Below are 20,204 nucleotides of genomic sequence, written 5' to 3'. Positions count from 1 at the left end.
ACGTTTATGCCCAGTGTTGCTCCCCAAGCCGCCCGCCGCGTTTTTCCGAACCCCCCCCCCCCCCCCTTCCCCCCTCGACTACGAGTAGCAGGAAATTGAAATTTTATTGATTTAGTTGTCACAAGCAAATGCCACACGATGCTGATTCGTGGTATTTTCGATCGGCCGGGACCATCCCGCCGAGGAATCAGCAACGGAGCGAGGGTTCTAAGGATATGCCGTTTGTTGATTTGATGGCTGGAAAAGAGCATGCCGCATCTCGACCGTGGAACTTCCACAAATGGGGGACACAAAATTGTCATGCAAACCACACTTCATAATTGCTGTTCGTGTGCGAAATTGCTATCAATTTCGGGCGAGCACGGTAGCACGGGAACGCCTTCACGCGGGGGAAACTGCCAAAATGATGCAAATTTGTACTTGATTATTTGACATTACCACGGTTTTACGTGGCGTTCTTCCCTCCTTTGCTCGCTCGAGCGTGCCGGAAAATGCTACCATCTCTGGCTACGGGGAAAACAAACGTTAAGACACCTGTCAGGCGGAAATTTATCGTAAAATAAATGCGAACGATGTTGATGCTGCCAATTTGGTCCTTGTCTTCTTTTCTATTTTTTTTTTCAAAAGCGGATCGCTCTCATCATCTCCGGCATTATTCCTTTCAATTATTGCAATTATGTTTTAACCTGCTTCCTAGACGGTTGCCGAAGGATGATTTTGCATCATCGTTCCGATAGGTCGGCGCTTTCCAGTTCTAATACATTTATATCCATCGGGTAATCATTTTCGGTTGTGCGTCTTTTTGGGGCGGTTTCGTGGAAATAAATCCAAGATCAGTTATTTCCATTTTCTCACAGAAGAACGATTTGGGATCTAATGGAACCACGGGGCTTCTTGGAAAATTGTTATCAAAGCAAAATTTTGAAAATGTAGGGAAGGTAAAACAAGAATTTCATCCTAAGTTAAATGGGTATCCTTTACAATTGTTAAGACAAGGGACCTTTCAATCAGCGTCTTTGGATAAACCATGCTCAAACTTAACGAATCTAGATTAAAATAATAATTTGACGTCACAAACAACCACCATAAGTACCTTCTTTGACGTTCTACCGTGGACCAATCCTGCCCGACAACTTCTAATATCCGGCCTCGTCCAGCATGTCGGGCAGTATCAAGGGTGGACAGTTGAGGCGCGTGCAGGACACCCGCGGTGAACTGTCATAGTCCGGGCCGGCTTCACAGACGCAGTACATACAGAGGCCCACCTTCTTGACTTCGGCTCCGACCGGATACGTGACGCCTGAAAGTAGAATTTAAACATCGATAGAAGGCATATTAGAAATCGTTGTAAGTAGTTATAAAAGAGTCAAGTATATTCCATCCAGCTGCCAGCTTCTTACTCACCTAAAACAACGCAGTGTGGTTCTTCTTGCGTCACATTCTCTGCAGTGCTCTCCGTCGGTGATCTTGTCGTACTACTACTGCTGCTTATACTACCGCTACTACTTCCGGCGGTTTCTTGGGTATTTTCCGACGGAACCTCGGGGTAGATCAATTCCGAATGATTCGTTCCCTCGCCGTAATCTGTCTCCAGTGTCGTCGTGTTCAGGATGTCGATCACGGAAGACGGCGGTGCTGGCGGAATCGTCGTGCTCGACCGGACGCTGTACTTTCCCTGGGTTACGTTCGTGGTTAGCATGATCGCCGGTGCAACCGGTCCTCCGTCGTCATTCGCTTTACTCTCATCGGTCTCATCACTGTCCGTTCCACTGGAGTCCTCGCTCGCGGACTCACTGGCGGATCCGTGGTCTTGCAAAACTGGCGACGAGACGCGACCGTCGAAGCTGAGCACATCCTGGTGATCCGAGCCGATCTCAGGGCCGCCGATTGTGCCACTATCGTCAAACATCTCCACGTGTCCCGACGAGGTGATGATGTAGTGCTGCGGTACGTCCCGATCCCGGCCACGCTGTTGTGAACTGTGATCCGACTCCGGCTCGTGAATCATTCCGAACCCATAGCCACCGAACTGTTCCGGTTCCGAAACCGATGCTTCCTCACTTGTCGGCTGCTGATGCACCGGTTCTGTGGTTTCCTTCTCACGCACACTACGATCCGACTCGGTCACTCCAATGTCCTTCCGTGGAAGTGCATCACTGGCAATGGAGACGGTTGGTTTTCGCTTCACATCGAACGCATATCCCTTCGATGGCTGAGCCTTGGCTGACTTTTTGTGCTCCTTCGCTTTCTTATGACCAACGCCCTTTCCTTTGCCCTCCTTTTTCCGTCCTCCCACTTGGTCCTTGTCATCTCGGGTTGGATTGCTAGCGGTCACCGGTCCGCTCGAGATCGGCCGGTACATCATGATCGGCGGGGACTGTGGAAAGCTAAGAATGTTCTGTGGTATGCCCTCGAGGGCGTCTTGCAGATGACCGGCGGATCCGTGGCGGACACTCGGTTCCAGAATCGTAGCATCGCCATCGCGTCCATGTGAGGATGGTGTTGAAAGTGCCACCGTGCTGCTGAACGCCGTCGTGCCGCTATCGCTGAGCGTATCGGCAAGGGACAGTCGTGTCGAACCGTTGGCGGATTCATTTGTGGCGTTTGCCGCGTTTATGATGGTGGAAAGTTCTGCAGCCGTTCCGAGCGAGGGATGGTCCAGTATCGGCGAGGACTCGGCTAAGTGATCCTCTTCGTACTCATGACTCGTTTTCAGCAGTGGATCTGTGGAGAAGCAAATAAATTATTGGTAATTTGATAACATAAAATGTAAACTAAAGCGGTTAAAGTTCCATTACAGATTTATGTGTTGTGCCTTATGAATATTTAGGAGAGATTCATTCATATGAATCAGTCACCAAAGATTGATTCAGATTAATTCACGAATCTTGTGGAATTCAAATCTTAAAACATTGATGGATCTTCCAAAACTTTAACGAATTTTCATGAATCTTTCACGAATTTTTCACGCATCGTCATGATTATTTCGTTGGCGCGGACCAAAAAAAGGGAGACTCTTTTTGGGTTTTTTTCTGTTCTGTCACATAAATGAATCTATCATTAAAAGGCTCATGAAGCTCGAAAACGCAGCAAAGAGTAATTCAGACTCGTGAATCTGAATCGGAATTACACAACTCTAGATTTGTATCGTTAAAGTTTAAATTAAATTATGGAGACTAGATAGCCGGAATCTTTTGCCAATAGAGGACAACGCCATAATGTAGGTCAAAATAGGGATAGTAAACTTTTGACGCTCTTGGGAAATATTATGAACTGTTCATCTTTGATAACATACTACCATCTGCGAAACAAAAGCACTCACACTAACACATCTTCTCCTTTTTGGCGTAACGACCTTGTTGGTCATGCCTGCCCCCCGTTAAGGGCTTACAAGACTTTTACCCTATGTGTACGTGGATAGTCAGTCCTCTCGTGCAGGGGAGGGTCCGGTCTCGGCTGGGATTCGAACCCACGCCGTCGAGGAGGTGTGGCTCGGCGCTCATAGGCCGATTTTATAACCGGTGCTACTGCTCGGCTGTCGCGGACCCCCAACACATATTGGCTTCATTTCATTTTGCACTAACACATATTGGCTTCATTTTACATCTTCCTAGTTGCCATCCTAGCATTCGAACGGTCAAATCATTCGCAACAGAACTCCGCTCCCCAGAACAACAGTTTTCTCTACGATGGATTTGGAAACTTGCCAGCCAAAAGGGGCACCCAAATCGGAGCTGAAAAATTGCATTACCCCTAAGTGACACTCCACGCCGGGTGGCGGGCTCTTTCGAACATCGACTCCATCCTGTGGACACACAACAGCCCATAAATTACATTATGAATTTAGGGGCGGGTGGGCCAAAGATACCCAAAAGATATATGACGATGGTACAAAACTGAATGGCGTTCCGGTCGATTGTGCTGCGTTGGCACAAGCCGAACACTCGCGCTGGCCGGGTTGGGAATGAAAAATGGTAATCCGATTAGCGGCTGACCTAAATGCAATCGAAGGACCTTTTTGTAGATTTCATTGTGCTCCAAACTAGCCGTTTTATTGCAACGCTCGTTGATACTGGTTGAATGTCGATAAGGTGACAAGGTTTGGCAAACGTTACAGGGGTTATCGTGTGCACGTTACAATTAATTTGATTGCTCAGCAGCGCTAGGTCATTTCGAGGAGCTAAGGATAGCGTTACTAACTACTACTTACTGGCTTGGTAAGAGCTACTTACCACATTGCTTCCACCAGCAGAATATTTCACCATCAATGCAGAGGCATATCTCGCACGGATCAAGCCTTTGTAGCTGCAATGGAAGAGGCATCAAAGGACACCATGAGAACTGCGGGAAAACCCACTCCATACCTCTACCCCTCCCTCCTTCCTACCTTTTGGCCGTGGTCATATTTGAAGTTATCCACCATGCACGATTCCGCCTTCTGCAGCTCGCCACGATCGTTATCGTTAATGATGTCGGACAGCATGCCCTGATCGTACCGGGCTTCGGTCTGTTCCGCGTCCAGGTCCACGCTGTACCTGTAACGCTCCGTTTCCATGAAGTGTGTTGGCACTGTATGTGTAGGTAACAAGAAATTGGTGAAAAAAGCATCATCAGTAAGTGGTCGGCAATAAAAACAATACACATCAACGTAAATCTAGAGAGACTAAGTCGAACAGACGATTTAGATGTACAAATTTCCTGAAAACAAAATCAAATAATTTATCATTTTTCATCTGCAATTGAATGGTTCATATTGATGCCTCCAACACTCGCATCATAAGAAAAAGGATCATTGAGCAAACAATCGAGTACATTTAACTTCCCCTCAGTGGAAAAATCCCAACATGGTCAAAACCAAACGAAAACCCTCGTAAAGTATTCACGCCTTCTAAGAAATCATCCATATTGCGAGAGGGAACTCAGAATGACTATTTATTTCCATCAAAAATCTTTCTCAACTGAACGCCTACATTTTTCGAGAAAAAAACAATTGGTTTTTCCGAACTTTGAGCGCTTCTCGCTAATGGTCTCTATTTCATTGCATGAAAAACGTTACAAAGCCAGCAGCACAAATTCGTAACGACCCCGAGGAGGTTCGAACATTACACAAAAGAAAAACAAAAAACAAGTCGAAAAGCCAAACAGATATTAAATTCGGAGCTCTGGCGCAAGAAAATGGATGGTGGAAAAAGGAAGCGTATCGACTGCAAACGGGTGGTAAGCATTATTTCCGTCGGCACATTACGATGTTGTCTGTGCAGTGAGGCAGTGACCCCCGTCTTGGCGGTCGCTTCCGCTAGTATAATATTCTTTCCACTTGAAACAAAAGAAAACCCTCCTCCTAAACGCATTCGAGTCGAGTTTCGTACAATTTTAGCCAGAGATAGATGAATGTGGTGCAACCCATCCACTCGAGTTCACCGTACTGAACAATCTGCATCCATTGCAACCGTTCACTATCCGGGATGGGGAATGGACACAAAACAGCCTCCCACTTTTCCTTACCACGGACATCCTTGCTTGTCAGTTTGCTTTCCCGGCTCCTTTCTGTTTCGTTGTTTTTGTGTCAATTGTTCTCCGCTGCCGGTGGTTTTGACTCTTTTTCTCGGCTTGTCCCTTGCGCTTGTCGAAGCATCTTGACTCTAGAAAGAAAAACGACCAGCCATACCCAGCAACAACGACGACACCGACACCGACGATGACAGCCAAGACAACGAGCAAGCGATAAAGCGTAAAAGCATTCACGGCTTGCACTTTTGTGCTTGCGAACACAATCATGTCCCTTGCAGTACTCGAGTCCTTTTTGCAAGTTTCCAACTTTTTGCTCCCCATGTGCAAGTGTTGTCCTGCAGGAAAAACCCAAGAGAGACTGCCCTGCTTCGGTTCTCCATTCGTTAGTTTTCAAGTGTTTGTGTGTGAACGCCGGCGTACGAGTTCCCCTTGCGTAAACAACCGGCTGTATGATTAAGAACGAGTATTTAGATGCACGAAGACTCGAGTACAAGACACACGTGTGTGCCCGTTAACGACAGCATAAAACATCTTCGTTCCCGGACACTCGAACTCGTGTGTAACACAAAAAGGAAGCAGCCCGAAACATGAGTTTGCAGACAACCGAGGCGAGGTTATGGTCGATTCTTTAGGCTACAGTTATGGTTGTCTTCCTTCTTGTGCAAATATCATAAACATACACTCTCTCGAAGGTTTCTTTTCCTCCCACTCGGCCAAACTTTGGACCAATCAATAGGAGAAAAGAGCTGGCCTCTTAGCACGGGAAGAAAAACGACACACCGTCTTCACACGAACGAGACGATAAAAACTTCCCACCGGGCAGACAAATCCTGGAACTGGAAGTTTTCTTCGCAGGACCAGCTGAATGGAAAACCTCCCAGCCCTGTTGGTGAAATGAAGATATCAAGCTCGGTAGAAGGCTACTGCAAATTTGACGCTGGCCAATTCGGATTTGACCACTCTCGAGCAGGCACGGGGGGAAATTGTTTGCAAAGTTTAAGCAACAACTTTTTCTTCCTCTTGTCTGTGCGCTTCTTTCGTTTGTCTTTCGATCTATTTGGTGGAGGAAAGTTTTATTTTTCTATTGTGGAGCGTAAAGATAACAGAAGCAGATAGCTTCAAACGGTTCCGATTTATGGTGCCGGAGAAAAACTCGATCAGGCCAGATTGGCTTTTAAAGTGTACGATATTCATAAAACCACCCCTCCTTTCCATGTGTTTTTTTTTCATGGCGAGTAAATTGAGTACTTAAATCGATTTATGCGTTCCTTCGGTTATGTATATTTTTTTCATATCTGTTCTAATTTTAAATCAATTTCCCTCTGCAAATAACTTACATCCGCTGGATAAAATCATTCGGTGCCACAGTGGCACATTGAGTCGTACAATATTAATCCAAAATCATAAAATTATGATCTTTCCGTTCTTCCGCGGAGAACTTTTCCAACCAAGCAAAACTCTTCCATTCGCTCGCAGCTGCTTCGCTGCGCTTATTGGAGCACTTGAGAACAGTTTCAAGAACTGCATCAGCTATTGAATTTTTCAGCTCAGCTCAAGTTGCACCGGTCGAAACTTTGTACCTTCGGTACCTTTTTGCTTCGGCGCGGATCTTTTCTTGGCTTGTTCCTTGCAGATTCTGCCTGCCTGCTGAGAGTGCCTTTCGCGTCATTCACGGTAGATTTTCATTTCTATTCATTCGAGTAAGATGTTTCCGGCGAAAAACCCCGCCCTGCAGCAGCATTTCCGCTCCGCTTTCGGCCCTTCGGAACGCGACGGGAGACTGAAAAGTTATGAAAGTTTCACACCAACAGTGCCACTACCGGTTGTGTGTGACGTGGTGGTAACGTTCGTTTTGTGCGAAACTTTTCCCCGGTGATAGTCTGCACTCTAAGCCGATCATCCATCCGACGTAGGTTGGAATGTTTTTACCGAAAATACTACGAATACACTGAATGAGAAAGGAGGATGGATCTCAAAACTGAATGAAGGGACAAAGGGTTACCTTTCCACAAATGGTTGAGTTTGCAAACACTTACTGCTATACACGTGGTAGCAAATCAGCCTTCTTGTGCTACTCTTGAGAAAATGTGTAACGATGCCTTTCGGAATGGGACGTTGGAAGGCGTCAAACAGTAACCAGCTGTTCGTCGGCAAGTCGAAAACTGTCAAGAACTTGTTGAAGAAGCTCTTTAGGATCCTTACTTATAAGAGTGTATGTGTGTGTAAGTAGCTGTCATCGTGTTCGTGTACAAACAACAGACTAAAGTGTTTTTTTGTAGTGCGAGTGCTTTACATCTTGTTAATTAAAGTTATCGTTCCCCAAACAACAATTCTTGATGTTCGTTCTTCGAATGCGAATGTGGAAGACTTTATCCGATTCCCATTACAAGGCAAATCCATACGATTTTAGCAAAACTTTTTCAATCATTTGCCCGAGGCAACGTCTCATACTGAGTAAAACATAAATAAATGGATAAAAACTAGCACTTCTGGTTACACTTAAAAATGTATTAACCATCTAATATATCAAAAAGTCTGTTTGCACTACAGTAACATTTATGAAACTACAACTTGTTTGATGATCAGCAATAATGATTAAACATTTGAAGTCTCCACGATTTTACTCATACTTCCGAACGAGAAAAAGTATCATAACAAAAAAAAAATCAGAGAAAATCTACGCTTAGAATGAATCTAAGCCCAAAGAGGCTAATCAGCTGCACTGATAAGATGCAATTAAACTTTTACCAGCGATCCTCCCTTGGCCTTTGACCTTTAATCCTGTTTCGCGTTCGCTTGCCGCGGGACATGATCATCCCGACGCGAAAGCCGGCCCAATGAGAGGAAGTTTTAATATTTATGGAAACTTTTCACTGCCACACAAATCTTTCTTTTCCCGCGCCCGAAGTCTACCAATTGCAACGAACATTGTACACTCTTGATATCCTTCACCGTCACCCCGACCTGAGCCCAGTTTTCCACGACTTATCTCGACACAATTTTCCCCAAGCCCAGCACTTTCACGCGGGGATTGAAAATCATCGCTTTTCGGCTGATTGAATTAAGAGCGCTTCCGGGGACGGGAAGGTGGAAGGTCAGATTGTCGAGGTGCGATAGGGCGGATATGTCTTGAGGATCCCACGTACCGTGGAAAAGTCCTGCGAAGCTACCGTTTTGCCACCCCGATGTTGAATTTCACGCCTCCACTTCGAAAAGAATGATCAGAGTATTCGAGCTTTCCGGCCCGGCCAGGGGGCGACCCCTCTGGTGGAGGGAAAACATTTTCCTTTCGCGAACTTCTTTCGACTTTCGTCTGGTTGCCTTCCGCCCTGCGGGAGGACTTGTGACCGAAGTTTTCTGGGTTGGGAAGATATCAGCACAAAGCGGCTCGGCGGGAATTTGGACCCCACGAATTTTCCGCCGTACAGCCAGTTACACTGCTTTTCAGTGCGTCTCGGTATGCCGATTTATTTTGCGCAAAAGTTTAGCATCAGCATTAGATGCCCACCGGAAGGAAAGCATGTCGGGAAGTCAATGTTAAGAAAAAAAAAACCGGCCGCTTCCTTCCCTGCAGCTGTACCGTCCCTACCAAGCACACAATGGACAACCGACGGTGGTCTCAGCTGTGCAGGCGTCATTAAAATAATAAACCAAACTAGCGGAAAAGTTTGCGGCGGCTTCTGTGCGTAAAGTTTATCTGCTTTCTGCGAATCTTACCCAGCTCGGGGGAAAAGAGTATGCCTGCTAACAACGAAAATCGTCAAGATAATCAATTCTAAAAAAAAGAAATGTCCATTTCTTAATTGGTATAGAAGGCAGTACAATCTCCAAAGGATAAAATTGAACAGTTTTATTCCACAAATGCACCTGATTTCTAATAAAAGTTGGCTTAAAATGTTTTTTTTTATATGTATGCGCTATATAACAAAAGCCAAACAAAAACAAGGGGTGTGTTTCAATTCATATTTTAGAATTTATCTTTTGCAAACGAAACGTTAATTGACCAAATAGCAGTCAGTAAAAAGAAATTGTTTTTCTCTATGCTTTTTAAACCTTACAACTTTTGCTCTGTTATATTTAGTTCATTTTCATCGCGATTTATCAAAAACCCTACTAAGTAAAATATAATATTATAAAATATAAGAGAATCCTGTATTGATGAATATCCAAAAACTGGTTCAAAATAAATGCTTATATTGTTGAATCAATAGTTGGAGATGAAGAAGATAATTTTATATACATGTAAATAATGTGACCAAAAGAAATTCAACAAACACTAATTCAGAAGTACGTTCAAACCATGTCCAGAGTAGTAAGTACGCCATCTAGGTTGATACAGTTAAAAATTGAATGGTTCACTGTGTCGTTCGTGCAAAAAAGGTTAGAACATTCGAAGTGCTGCAACAATGTTATACAAATTCGTTCTATTGAATTTGTGCACACCTAACCCGACTGTTTGTACCAATCAAATAAATTTCTTCCGAGCGAAAGCTGAAGCAAACCAAGAGCGCAAGCAATCGGAAGAAATAAATCAACCTCATCGACGTGTGGCGAAAAGTGTCCCATCCATGTGCTACAAAATCCCGGACTGATACCAGAAGCGTACCGTGCGTTTGTCCCTTCGTTCACCGGTACGGTAACCTGACAATGCACGAGGAGTCTGGTGAGCACCGGAACCAAGAACGGATAGAATACTCGCTCTTTCCAAAAGCATTCCAGCAGCCGTGACCGTTTCGTTTTTGTTGTCGACCGTCCATAAAACTCAATACCAAACCTGTCCAGAACGGTAACGTCGGTGGAAGGTTTCCCTAAAGGCCGAAGGTTCATCGATCGCCTTCAACTTCCGCTAAAGCTTCCCATAAACACCTCGCATGGACGGGGTGTGATCGTGTGGCGCTCAGAAAAACTGTTCTTCTTCTTTGCCAGCCACTCAACCTCGGTAAAGCTTGGTCCAGAATACTCCTTCTAGCATCCTCCTTTTGGATGTCTTTTTTTTCATATACGCTTTTTGATTTTCCGTTTTACCTCCCCCATATCACCGATTGTCAAGTTTACCTTCGTGACCGTGATTTTCCACCTAATGCCACTCACATCGCCAGCACATAATCGAGCGGGATTTCGGTCGATATTCGATTTCCGGCATTGGACGGATCAACGGTTTCACGTCGTTGGGCTGACGGTTCCCGTATGGGTTGGAATTGGATAATTTTTTCCCCATATTGAGGGCACGTTTGAATGCGATTTGAAGCTCAGCATTCGCAGTGGAAACATTCGTAATATTGCATACCCTCTCGAGCATTTTCCTCCACAGCATAACCACAAGAAATCCGAGCACACCATTTCCCAGGTCCTCTTTCCCGGTGCCGAATTTTGCATCCCCTGGTCCGGTGTGGTCTGGTTACCATGCGCAACCCGTTCCACCTCGATATGGCGATGTGCCTGACGCTGCTTTGGCCCAGATGCGAGGGATTACGAGTTGTCTGGGAAACGAGCGTCCTCGCAGAAACATGTCCCTGCATCTGTTTGTCTTTGGCTGGAGGTCTATGTGTGCCATATCTCGACGACCTCGGAACCCCATGGCAGTCGGATGTAAGCTTCAAACGAAGTTTAGAGAAACAGGAAATGGCAGGACGGTCCATGGACGGGTCGTTGGTAACAGCCGGATTACTCAACGACGCGGTGTCACGAGTGATAACAGCCGGTTACGGCATGCAATCATTGTATGCATTTTGAAAGACACATTTCCCACAGGCGTCCCTTTCTCACTCTAGCTCTCTCATCCCTCGTATGACCCCATCGGCAAACAGCCGAGATGCAATTTGGGGGAGTGTTATAACATACTTCCTAATGTAGCCCAACAACCAACAACTGTATCATCACGACTGGCACGTTCCAATTTCGTCCGCCCAGTCACCTAACCCTACTTTACATGCTTGTGAGCCGAGATCGGTGAAGCAAAACAATCGATTTTTCCTCGTTCCTCGACCACCAAAACGCTCACCTCATCTTGTATTCATACTTTCTAAGCGTTATTACGAATAAAGCACAAGATTTGATGGTATTTCTTCAGGGATTGCATCCTCCAACAGGCTGAATTCTGGGGAAAGCATGCGGTTGCATTTTGTGATATTGGTTCATGTAATCTATCACGAGCTTCTGTGGGTGTTTCCAGTTCGTCCATACCAATTTGGGGTGCTTATGATAAACCAAATTCAAAGAATGATTTCTGAAACCCATTTGAAATGTTTGTATCCAATTCTCCAACAATAAATCGATGCACGTTTTGAAACTTTTTTGAAATATAAATTTTCTGTCGGTGAATAAGTAAATCTTCTCCCTAAAACAACTCCACTGATGCCTTGGCATATTTTGCATGGTGCTGCACGAACGAGACCTGACAAATGCACGCGATATTTATATGAAAACTTTCCCATGGCCCATACATGCGACAACCACAAACAATGGGCAATGGGTAAGCGTTGCTATCATCCAGCGTTGACCGAGTTTTCCATCGGCACACAAAGTGTAAACCGTCCCTCGTGCAGCATGCAAACGGATAAAGCGTAGCTAAACGGTCCACACAAAGCAATAAAAGTGTCGTTAATCAAAACTACCCGCCTTTCTGCACCTTTTGCGGAGCGTTTATCCAAATAGATTAGCTGCAAAAGTTTTGCCATTTCATGACGTTTTACTTTCCTTTCCTCACGAACGATCACTGCACCTCAAACGTTGTAGAGGTTTTGAGAATTTAAAATCTTCTACGAAATGTCTGAAGATGAAAAAAAGGAAACCGTTGGTTTAAAGAAAATGTTTAGATAGGATTGTTTAGCAAGTCAACATTTGAAGAAGATGTGGCGAATGGAAATATAGAACATTTGGAAACGTGATTCCATGATTTTCCATGAATCAAAGCAATCGATGTCTTCAGATGAAATTCTACATTAAGCTGTATTTCAATCTAAAGGAAATATTATAAAACGTGTTTCCTAGTGTATGAATAATGAGTTTAAGTTTTTAACTAATTAAATTAAAGTTGCATGACTTAAATGAACTTTTACTCGCTTCCGTTATTTATCTCATATATGACTCATTAGTCCTGACAGAGCATAAAATAAAATGACCGTAACACAAAATTCAAATGACCAAATGAACTCAAACTTCAACGTCATTAGCAACGAGCCCCCGTGCAATTCTCGAGACACAGGCAAGTAATTATGCTGCAGTGTACAAATGAAAAGATTATGCATAGACCATTGCTTGCCATCTCAAATTAAAATTGTTGAAGCGTACAATATTCGGCAGTAGTTTGCTTCCAAGAACGTTATCCTATTAAAACCGAATAGTTCCACACGAAACGTACCAGAGTCGACGAACTGGAACGAATGGAATAGAAATGTACTCCAGGAATAATTACGAACATTCCACCTGATTCATCTCACGGCAGTCCGTTCGTCATCCACGTTGCCTCATTATCAGCATCCAAGCCGGTCCTACATTCTTTACATACCGCTACATCTGCTCTCGGAAGTAAATTCCAGCAACTATCTTCCACTCGAAAAGATAGAAGATAGTTGCTTCCGACGCTTTGATCATCGACGTGCCAACCTCACGCAAGGCATCAATTCCCCTACGACAGTTTGACATGGTCGAAGATACCACCGCACGGGAACATGGCTGGCATTACACGAAAGTCCAAATGTTACCCATCCATCGCTGCGAAAGTTCAATGCAGCTCGACTTACCGATGCAGTTCTTCACTCTAACCGGAATTGGATCAATATGGTTGCTGGTTAATCCGAACGGCGGCTTTTCCTGGCCGAAGAGGAATTGTAGGAAGAAGAAATGAACCGCATGTTTCCTACTTGTGCTATTCGATGGTTGGTTGAAGGGAAAGATCAAGACAACCATGTAACATCTGCACGCGGAAACTACGGACACTGCGTAAGGCACACAAGCTTTTCGTGGACGTGTTTAACCGAAATACTTTTCCCAACTCGCTGGTTTCTAAAATATGTTTCCGTGTTCTCTCGATTCCAAGAAGTAGGTTCAAATTCATGAAAATTTACAAACGAAGTGGATCATCATACCGATGCATGCCGAGCTACAATGATTAAGAGGGCTGGTTTCGTGCCCGGAACATAAAATAGATCTCCTAAATCAAATTAATCCCCATTTTGTCTGCTAACTCTTCTTTTAATGTGTGGGTAAATTAACTTTTAAACCAATTTAGAGTGATAAAATACAAAAATTCTTAAATTATGGGAGACCTTTCAAACAGTAAACATAAACTACAGTGAAATGGTAATACATCATAACGAAACTTACCGCATAACGTTGTCCTGACTGCCAGTAAACATATAAACACAGCACACGGCGCGTAAGCCAACAGCGCGATTGGCGGCTTTCTTTCACACATTTTGGCTTTTGGACAGTGGATCAGCTCCCGCTTATCTAAAATCACCTTTTCCTGCGCACTATCGAACAACCACAAATGACCGACGGTGTTCAATCTGCTTCAATAAGTAACAACTCGCTTACAAGCTTAACTTGTCTGTTCGAAGGGAAAGAGAAACACTCTTCCAAGTTCGTACCAGTGCAATTTCTCCAACCGATTGCTGTTACGAAATACGTCAATGCTCGTTCAACCCTAAGCTGCCATTTTCTCGCACTCTGGTGCCCGCTCGAGCGTCGCACTCACTTTTCCACCACTCGTCATTCGATTTTCCACCCGCTGCAAAACCAACGACACGACCGGATGCCTTCTTTCACTTGGATGCACTTTCTGTATGTCAACTGCTCGTTTCATCATCACTACGGCTGCTGCTGAAGCACTTCATTACTTGCCAGGACGATCTCGTCGTCGTCGTCGTCGTTCCGACTTTCCTTATTTCTTTTCCACTATCTCCGCCACGCTCACATCCACACTTTCCCACGTTTTAGAAGACTCCCTTCCGATTCGTTCGGTGACTCCAGGAAAAAAACCTCGATTGTCGAGGAAAGCACCGCGCCACAGTCACGGGGTTCGATCTGTGGAATAAAAAGAGACGAATACAAAATGGACGGAATTTTTACGGCACTGTAATAGCAGGTCGGCGCTGCAATCGAATTAAGTCGGGTGGTTTTTTGCTCGTCCCCGGATTTTCCATCCCGGTCTTTGCGGGGAAGAGGATGAGCCTTTTTTCGATTTGCATTTTAATGTTTGTGCTGGTGAATTTCGCTGCAAATAATGATGATTCATTAGGAGCAGAAAATGCTCGGAGCGGAAAAGATCACATTTGAGTTTCCATTTGGGTTTACAATCAAACGAATTCTTCGTTCGTCACTCTCATTACTTTTTTTTGTTTCAGCGGAAAAAACGTTCATTGGTAAATTAAAATGTCACCGGAGCGAATCGTGTTTATTGTGGAAAAATGCCCAAATGTCAATGGTTGAATGAAATGAAAATATTTGTCCACTCTTCAAACGTGAGTCGAAAATGAAGTACAAACATTCGGCCTACTTTGTTCGTAATTGTTTCCCATGCAATTTTCAATGGGTCAGCTTTTCACTTTCGAAGAAATTAAATTCACCCCAAACACTGTTCTTTATGTGAAGTGTACAATGTATTGATTATGTCCGCGTTTAAAAAACAGTTTTACTGGTTGCAATATAAAAATAAATTTGAATCCTAATCATTTGAATAAAATGATTAACCATGCATAGTCAGCAAAACGTTCCCGTAAATGACGAAAAAATATCCCATTTGAAGCATAAAAAGAAACGAAACATCTCACTCTGATGTTAGAGTAGATGATAAAGTCTGCATCGATCAACAACAACACGAAACAACTTATCTCCACCGTTTAGTTCGACTTCCTTCCCTAACGGTCAATTGACGTTCTTACTCAATCAAACCAAATCCTCTTACAACAAGTCCACCAGAACTTCGCGATACATAAGATTCCTCCACGGCAGGATTTTTTCCCACTCCCTTTTCTTCTCGCTAAGAACCACCGTTGGACGGAAAATCACAAAAACGGCGCAAATCCTTGAACGCAGGTGATACCTTCTTGAATCGGTTCCGCCTAGTACGCTTTCAACCTTTGAGCAAAGACGTGCCGAGAAAAAGAAGAGCCGATCATTTATGTAAATTAAGCCCGAGTCCATTCTGAGCCTCTTCCTTCTTGGCCCAGCGGACCTCGTGGAATGTTACTGCTCGCTTTAGCAAATCCCATAATCCCTAGCTTTATTATGCTAAAAGCTAGTAAAAAATGTCCCCATGCTCATCGAAAAGATGGTCGTTGGTCAACAGATAAAAAAGTGAGTTATTTTGTGGCCAGCAAAAAAAGCGATGAAAAGAATCCCAATCATATCTTCGATTTCAACAAGGATACGTTTGGCTTATGCGACGCGGTTCGCTACCGGCGAAACAGATTCACAGATTACTAATCCGCATCGATCCGACCATACAATCGAAATCGGACGAGATAAACTCAGAACGCAGCGTGGCAGAAATAATCTCTCGAATTTCATGGAGGAAAATTGCACTACAAAACAGTTTTCACCCACCGAACGATGCTTCATCGGGGGTGGCACATTTTTCCATCAACATCTAGGACTTTCCCACCGCAGTGTCGGAGAATGTGAGAATGATGGAAAATTGAATGGTTTTCTTTTCTTTTGCTGCGGTGTGTTATTTTCACTTCAAATACCATGGGTATGTCCAGAGAGATCGGAAAAAATTCTTATGGTTTTCCAAAGACCACAATCCATCTCATTGGAAAGTTGGATATACTTTCCTCCTGTGGTGATTTTTACCATGGAATTCCAGGGAATTGCAATTTTCTGCACAACACAATCTCAGCCTCGGGATAAAGTGTCAGCTCAAGGGCTTACAATACTTTGTGTTTCTTATTTCGAGCTGTTATGATTTTGTTCTACAATTTTGACTTGCTTGCCACACTTCATACAACAGTTCAATCTCTTCCGAAGAATTCTAAATAGTGAATAAGTAGCGGATAGATGATTAGGTTTTGAACTGTCATATAAAAATAATAACATACGATTAATAATGTAATCCATCATGTAAGATACAATTCGTAAATTAATATTAAAAGATTTGGATCAATCAATTGGGCTTTGGACTTTTCTGAATAAGAATTACCGTTAACTTTTGACATGATAAAAATCTTCTACAAAGTAGCAGTATGAAGTAAAAATGAACATCCTTCAATTTCAAAGGAAAACTTGGAGCTTCTCTCCCGAGTGAAGTAATTCATGTCAGTATAAATTTACACACAAATTGATTCACTCAATTACTCAAAAATAAAGCATCATTCCGGCTGCGTTACAGCTTTCTTTGTGTGTGTGTGTTTCGCTTCCGATGTCTACGCTGATGAATATTTCATAAGCATAAAATAGTCCTTAGCCCTCGGCAGCGATTTATGCGCACCTTCACCGTTATTCTCCCTTTTCGGGTGGCCATAGTTGCCCGCGGTGTCGGAACGGAAAACGCATCACCCGACCTCCCATCCGGAGGGTAACACACTGTGACCCTTTTTCGTCCTGCACCACAATGATGTTAAGTGGATTAAACTCTACGCGCAAAAGAAAGAGAACAGCACCATTTCTGCTCGGAGTCAAACAAAGCGAATGCGAAGTGCGAAGACTAAAGTAAAACAATACACCAGCGATGGGAAAAAAACCAGAAAAACTGAACCGAACCATCACCTTCAGCACAACGAAAGGAAAATCAACGAACACCAAAAACAACAACCCTAAAATCAATAGTGGAACCAACTGAGCTCGAGCTTCGTAAACGATTTACACTTTTCATGCATTTATAAAGCAATTCCTACGGCACAACAAATGGTACCTCGTTCTGGCTCATTCTCCGGTGTCCTTCTGTGACCTTTGGGGGCACGGGCCGCGGAAAGAAAGTCTCCGAAGTGGTGTTACCCCCCGGCTCCCAGCGGGGTCGATGGGAATGAATTTTCCAATTGCCTAGTTTATTTTTCATGATAGAATAGAACTACGCAAACCGAAAGCAATCGTTCGTAGCAAAGTGAGAAAGGTCCTATTGTCCTTCAGCGAAGATCTGCATTCCTTAGAGGATCGGGATTGGTGCAAGCCGCCTTATGAAATACAGTTCCCTTTGGTGTGGTTCCTACACTTTCCGACGAAAATTTCCAATACGTCACGAAGTCAAGACACAAGAACATTAATATTCATTCAAAAGTGAGCCTTGTGTATTGGCGATGTCACATCCTTACCGAGGGCGGGTTGTAAAGGCTTGTTTACCTTCGTCAAATGTGGGTGAAAATCAAATTTTCTCTATGTTGACAACCGGAACCAAATAGGACGACCCATTCTTACAGCTCTCTAGAGAACGTTCATTGAATAAGGTTGGCGAATACGATCAAAGAACAATATGGTCAATGTGAATAGGCTCAAATTGCTTTCTTTTCCTGTTAAATTTTAGAATGTTTTACAACAGTTTAAATGTCGTTATAGAAATAACAAAAAAAAGTTTAAATTAAAGTGCATTTTTCTTAAGATAATAAATATATAAATAATTATATTAAAAAAGCTTGTATGAATAAGATAATTTGTGATTAACTTGATACTTGATTTTTTGTATCATTTAATTCAGAAATGATATCAACAGTTGCTTCAAAATATTACAAAAATTGTTGAAAACACTATAACTAAAAACATCACTTTATCTGTTATCAGTTCAATGTAACTTGAAATGTAAGCAGAAAATTAAAAAAATAGCAAAAATGTAAACCGTTTCTGACAACATATTTGAACAAAAGATTCCAAATTTCAACAGCGATAAACTCCGGTCATAATAAAGAAAAAAAATAAGTAAGGGCCTAAAATGGACAACCAAACTCTGGAAAAACATGCGCTGAACTCGTGCCAGCTAGCGATAAGCTTTCGGTGCAGCGATTTATAATCTAGTTGGTTCGTTGTTAAGTCTTTTGCCATATATTTCATAAAACTGCTGAGAATACACTTGTGATGTATGTGTGTTTGCATAAAAATTTTAATTCCAGTCCTGTCAGTAGATTCTAGATTTAACACAACAAAACAAAAAATGAACAACCATTATCTCCACCAAAGGATTGGTCAAGCTAGGTATTTTGCAAGGTTAACAAAACCAATAAACGAGCAACGAATCTGCCTTTTTCATTCCACTGAACTGTTAAATAAACCACTTCAACCATCTCAACTGACCTCCGTTTTGTTTTTGTTAAATGGCAAACAATTGTTTTAACTTATTTGGCTCAGTTTTGGTCAACGAATATGAAGCTGTGTTTCAGTTTCATCCTGCATATGGGATTTCCACTGTTCGGTTTTTCCTATTATTCTAGTTCATTTTTCGCTTCATTCATCGGAATTTTTATCCCGTTTTTCCCTGGAGGATGATTGGACGTTAGAGAGTACCGAACAAACTCCAACAAATTTCGTTCGCAACCGGTGCCATGCATAAGCTCTTTGCTATCGACCATCCCATGTTACCTTGTGCGGCCAAACAGCGTCACGTACGCGCATGTTCCAGGGGAAAAAGGCATGAAATTATGAACAGATTGATATAGAGTTGACCGGATGTGAAGGACATCAAATGCATTCGTGCCGAGGGTAGAGTTCCAATCACCGATCACAATCAGACGTCTTCTCGTTCCGGCTTGATGGAGACGCCTGGTTGTTCATAAAAAAACCAACGGGAAAATGTTGTGTCCGTGCCTTTTGCGCTCAGCGACTGAGACGCATCGTTGACAATCGGCAACATTTAACCGTAATGTAAATTGATTTATTACGTAATTGGATGACTTTTTTTCTGCGAATCATAGTCCAATCTCCATTATGCAGAAATGTTAAGAAGAGGTCCCTGAACCGCTTATCCAAATCCACAATCTTTCACCGAAAGTTTATGATCTTGACATCATTCTGTATCGTCGCAAATACCACGCGTTGCACAGCCTTAGGACCGTTTCTTCATAATTTATGACCACGCTGTTTCGGTAGTTTATTTACAATCGTTTGCCGTTTTTTATTATGCCACCACATGAAGCCTATGAACCACGACAACAAAAAAAAACGCTGGTTGTTTATCAAAAACAGCTTAAAGCCGCGCTCTCACTCGCGATTTCTCGACCAGCCTAAAGTGAATTGTTGCTGGCCAACCAAAAACAATTCCGTTTGCCAAAAAGCCATGCCTATGGTGGCCACGCAGTTGGCAAAAGTTCTCTAAAAAAAACGCACCCATGGCAGCTCGGTGCTAAGAGTACAATGGAACCGGCTGAAACCCAACCGAGCCGAGACTCACGAAGGGCAATAATTTTCGGCACTGCCAGGATCAACAACCGGCCATAACCGCCAGCACCAGCAGCAGCCAGCGGCCTACCACGAACGAGCCATTCGGAGTGCCACCATATTTACGTACCACCACGTTTTTGCTGGCAAAACCATCGGTTTCGGACTGTTGTACTGTTCGTAGGCCGCTTTTTTCCGATGATTTTTGGCGATTTCGCCCACGGCACGTTAAAGGCACGCCACAGTTAAAGGCCGTGGGTTTACGATCAAAAGCGGGCAAGTCCTCGATAGTTGGAACTAGGTTGCTCGGAAGCGATAAAATTAGGGGAAAAAATGATCTGCTGGTCGTTTTTTGTCCGCCCTCCCCCCCTAGCGCAAACGAGAGACATATG

At 43.5% G+C, this 20,204-nt stretch overlaps 1 protein-coding gene across 1 annotated transcript; it reads right to left on the bottom strand.

Moving 5' to 3' along the window:
• Nucleotides 1-1,136: 1,136 nt before the first annotated feature.
• Nucleotides 1,137-13,927, bottom strand: LOC131294402 (uncharacterized). Its single transcript, XM_058322450.1, has 5 exons — nt 13,837-13,927; nt 4,388-4,569; nt 4,233-4,305; nt 1,405-2,724; nt 1,137-1,300 (listed from the first exon to the last, which is right to left on the bottom strand). The coding sequence occupies exons 1-5, from the start codon at nt 13,925-13,927 to the stop codon at nt 1,137-1,139; spliced, it is 1,830 nt and encodes a 609-aa protein (XP_058178433.1).
• Between the last annotated feature and the right edge of the window lie 6,277 nt (nt 13,928-20,204).

Source organism: Anopheles ziemanni, chromosome 2, assembly GCF_943734765.1.
Source record: "Anopheles ziemanni chromosome 2, idAnoZiCoDA_A2_x.2, whole genome shotgun sequence".
Classification (NCBI taxonomy): Eukaryota; Metazoa; Arthropoda; class Insecta; order Diptera; family Culicidae; genus Anopheles; species Anopheles ziemanni.
This window is presented reverse-complemented; position numbering and strand designations above follow the sequence as displayed.

Excerpts from the sequence above, each read along its gene's own strand:
- LOC131294402 (XM_058322450.1), bottom strand. The coding sequence starts at position 13,927 with ATGTGTGAAAGAAAGCCGCCAATCGCGCTGTTGGCTTACGCGCCGTGT. Across the intron at positions 2,725-4,232 it reads CTGCTGGTGGAAGCAATGTG|ATCCACTGCTGAAAACGAGT; the intron begins GTAAGTAGCTCT and ends GCTTCTCCACAG. Across the intron at positions 1,301-1,404 it reads ACCACACTGCGTTGTTTTAG|GCGTCACGTATCCGGTCGGA; the intron begins GTGAGTAAGAAG and ends TTCTACTTTCAG.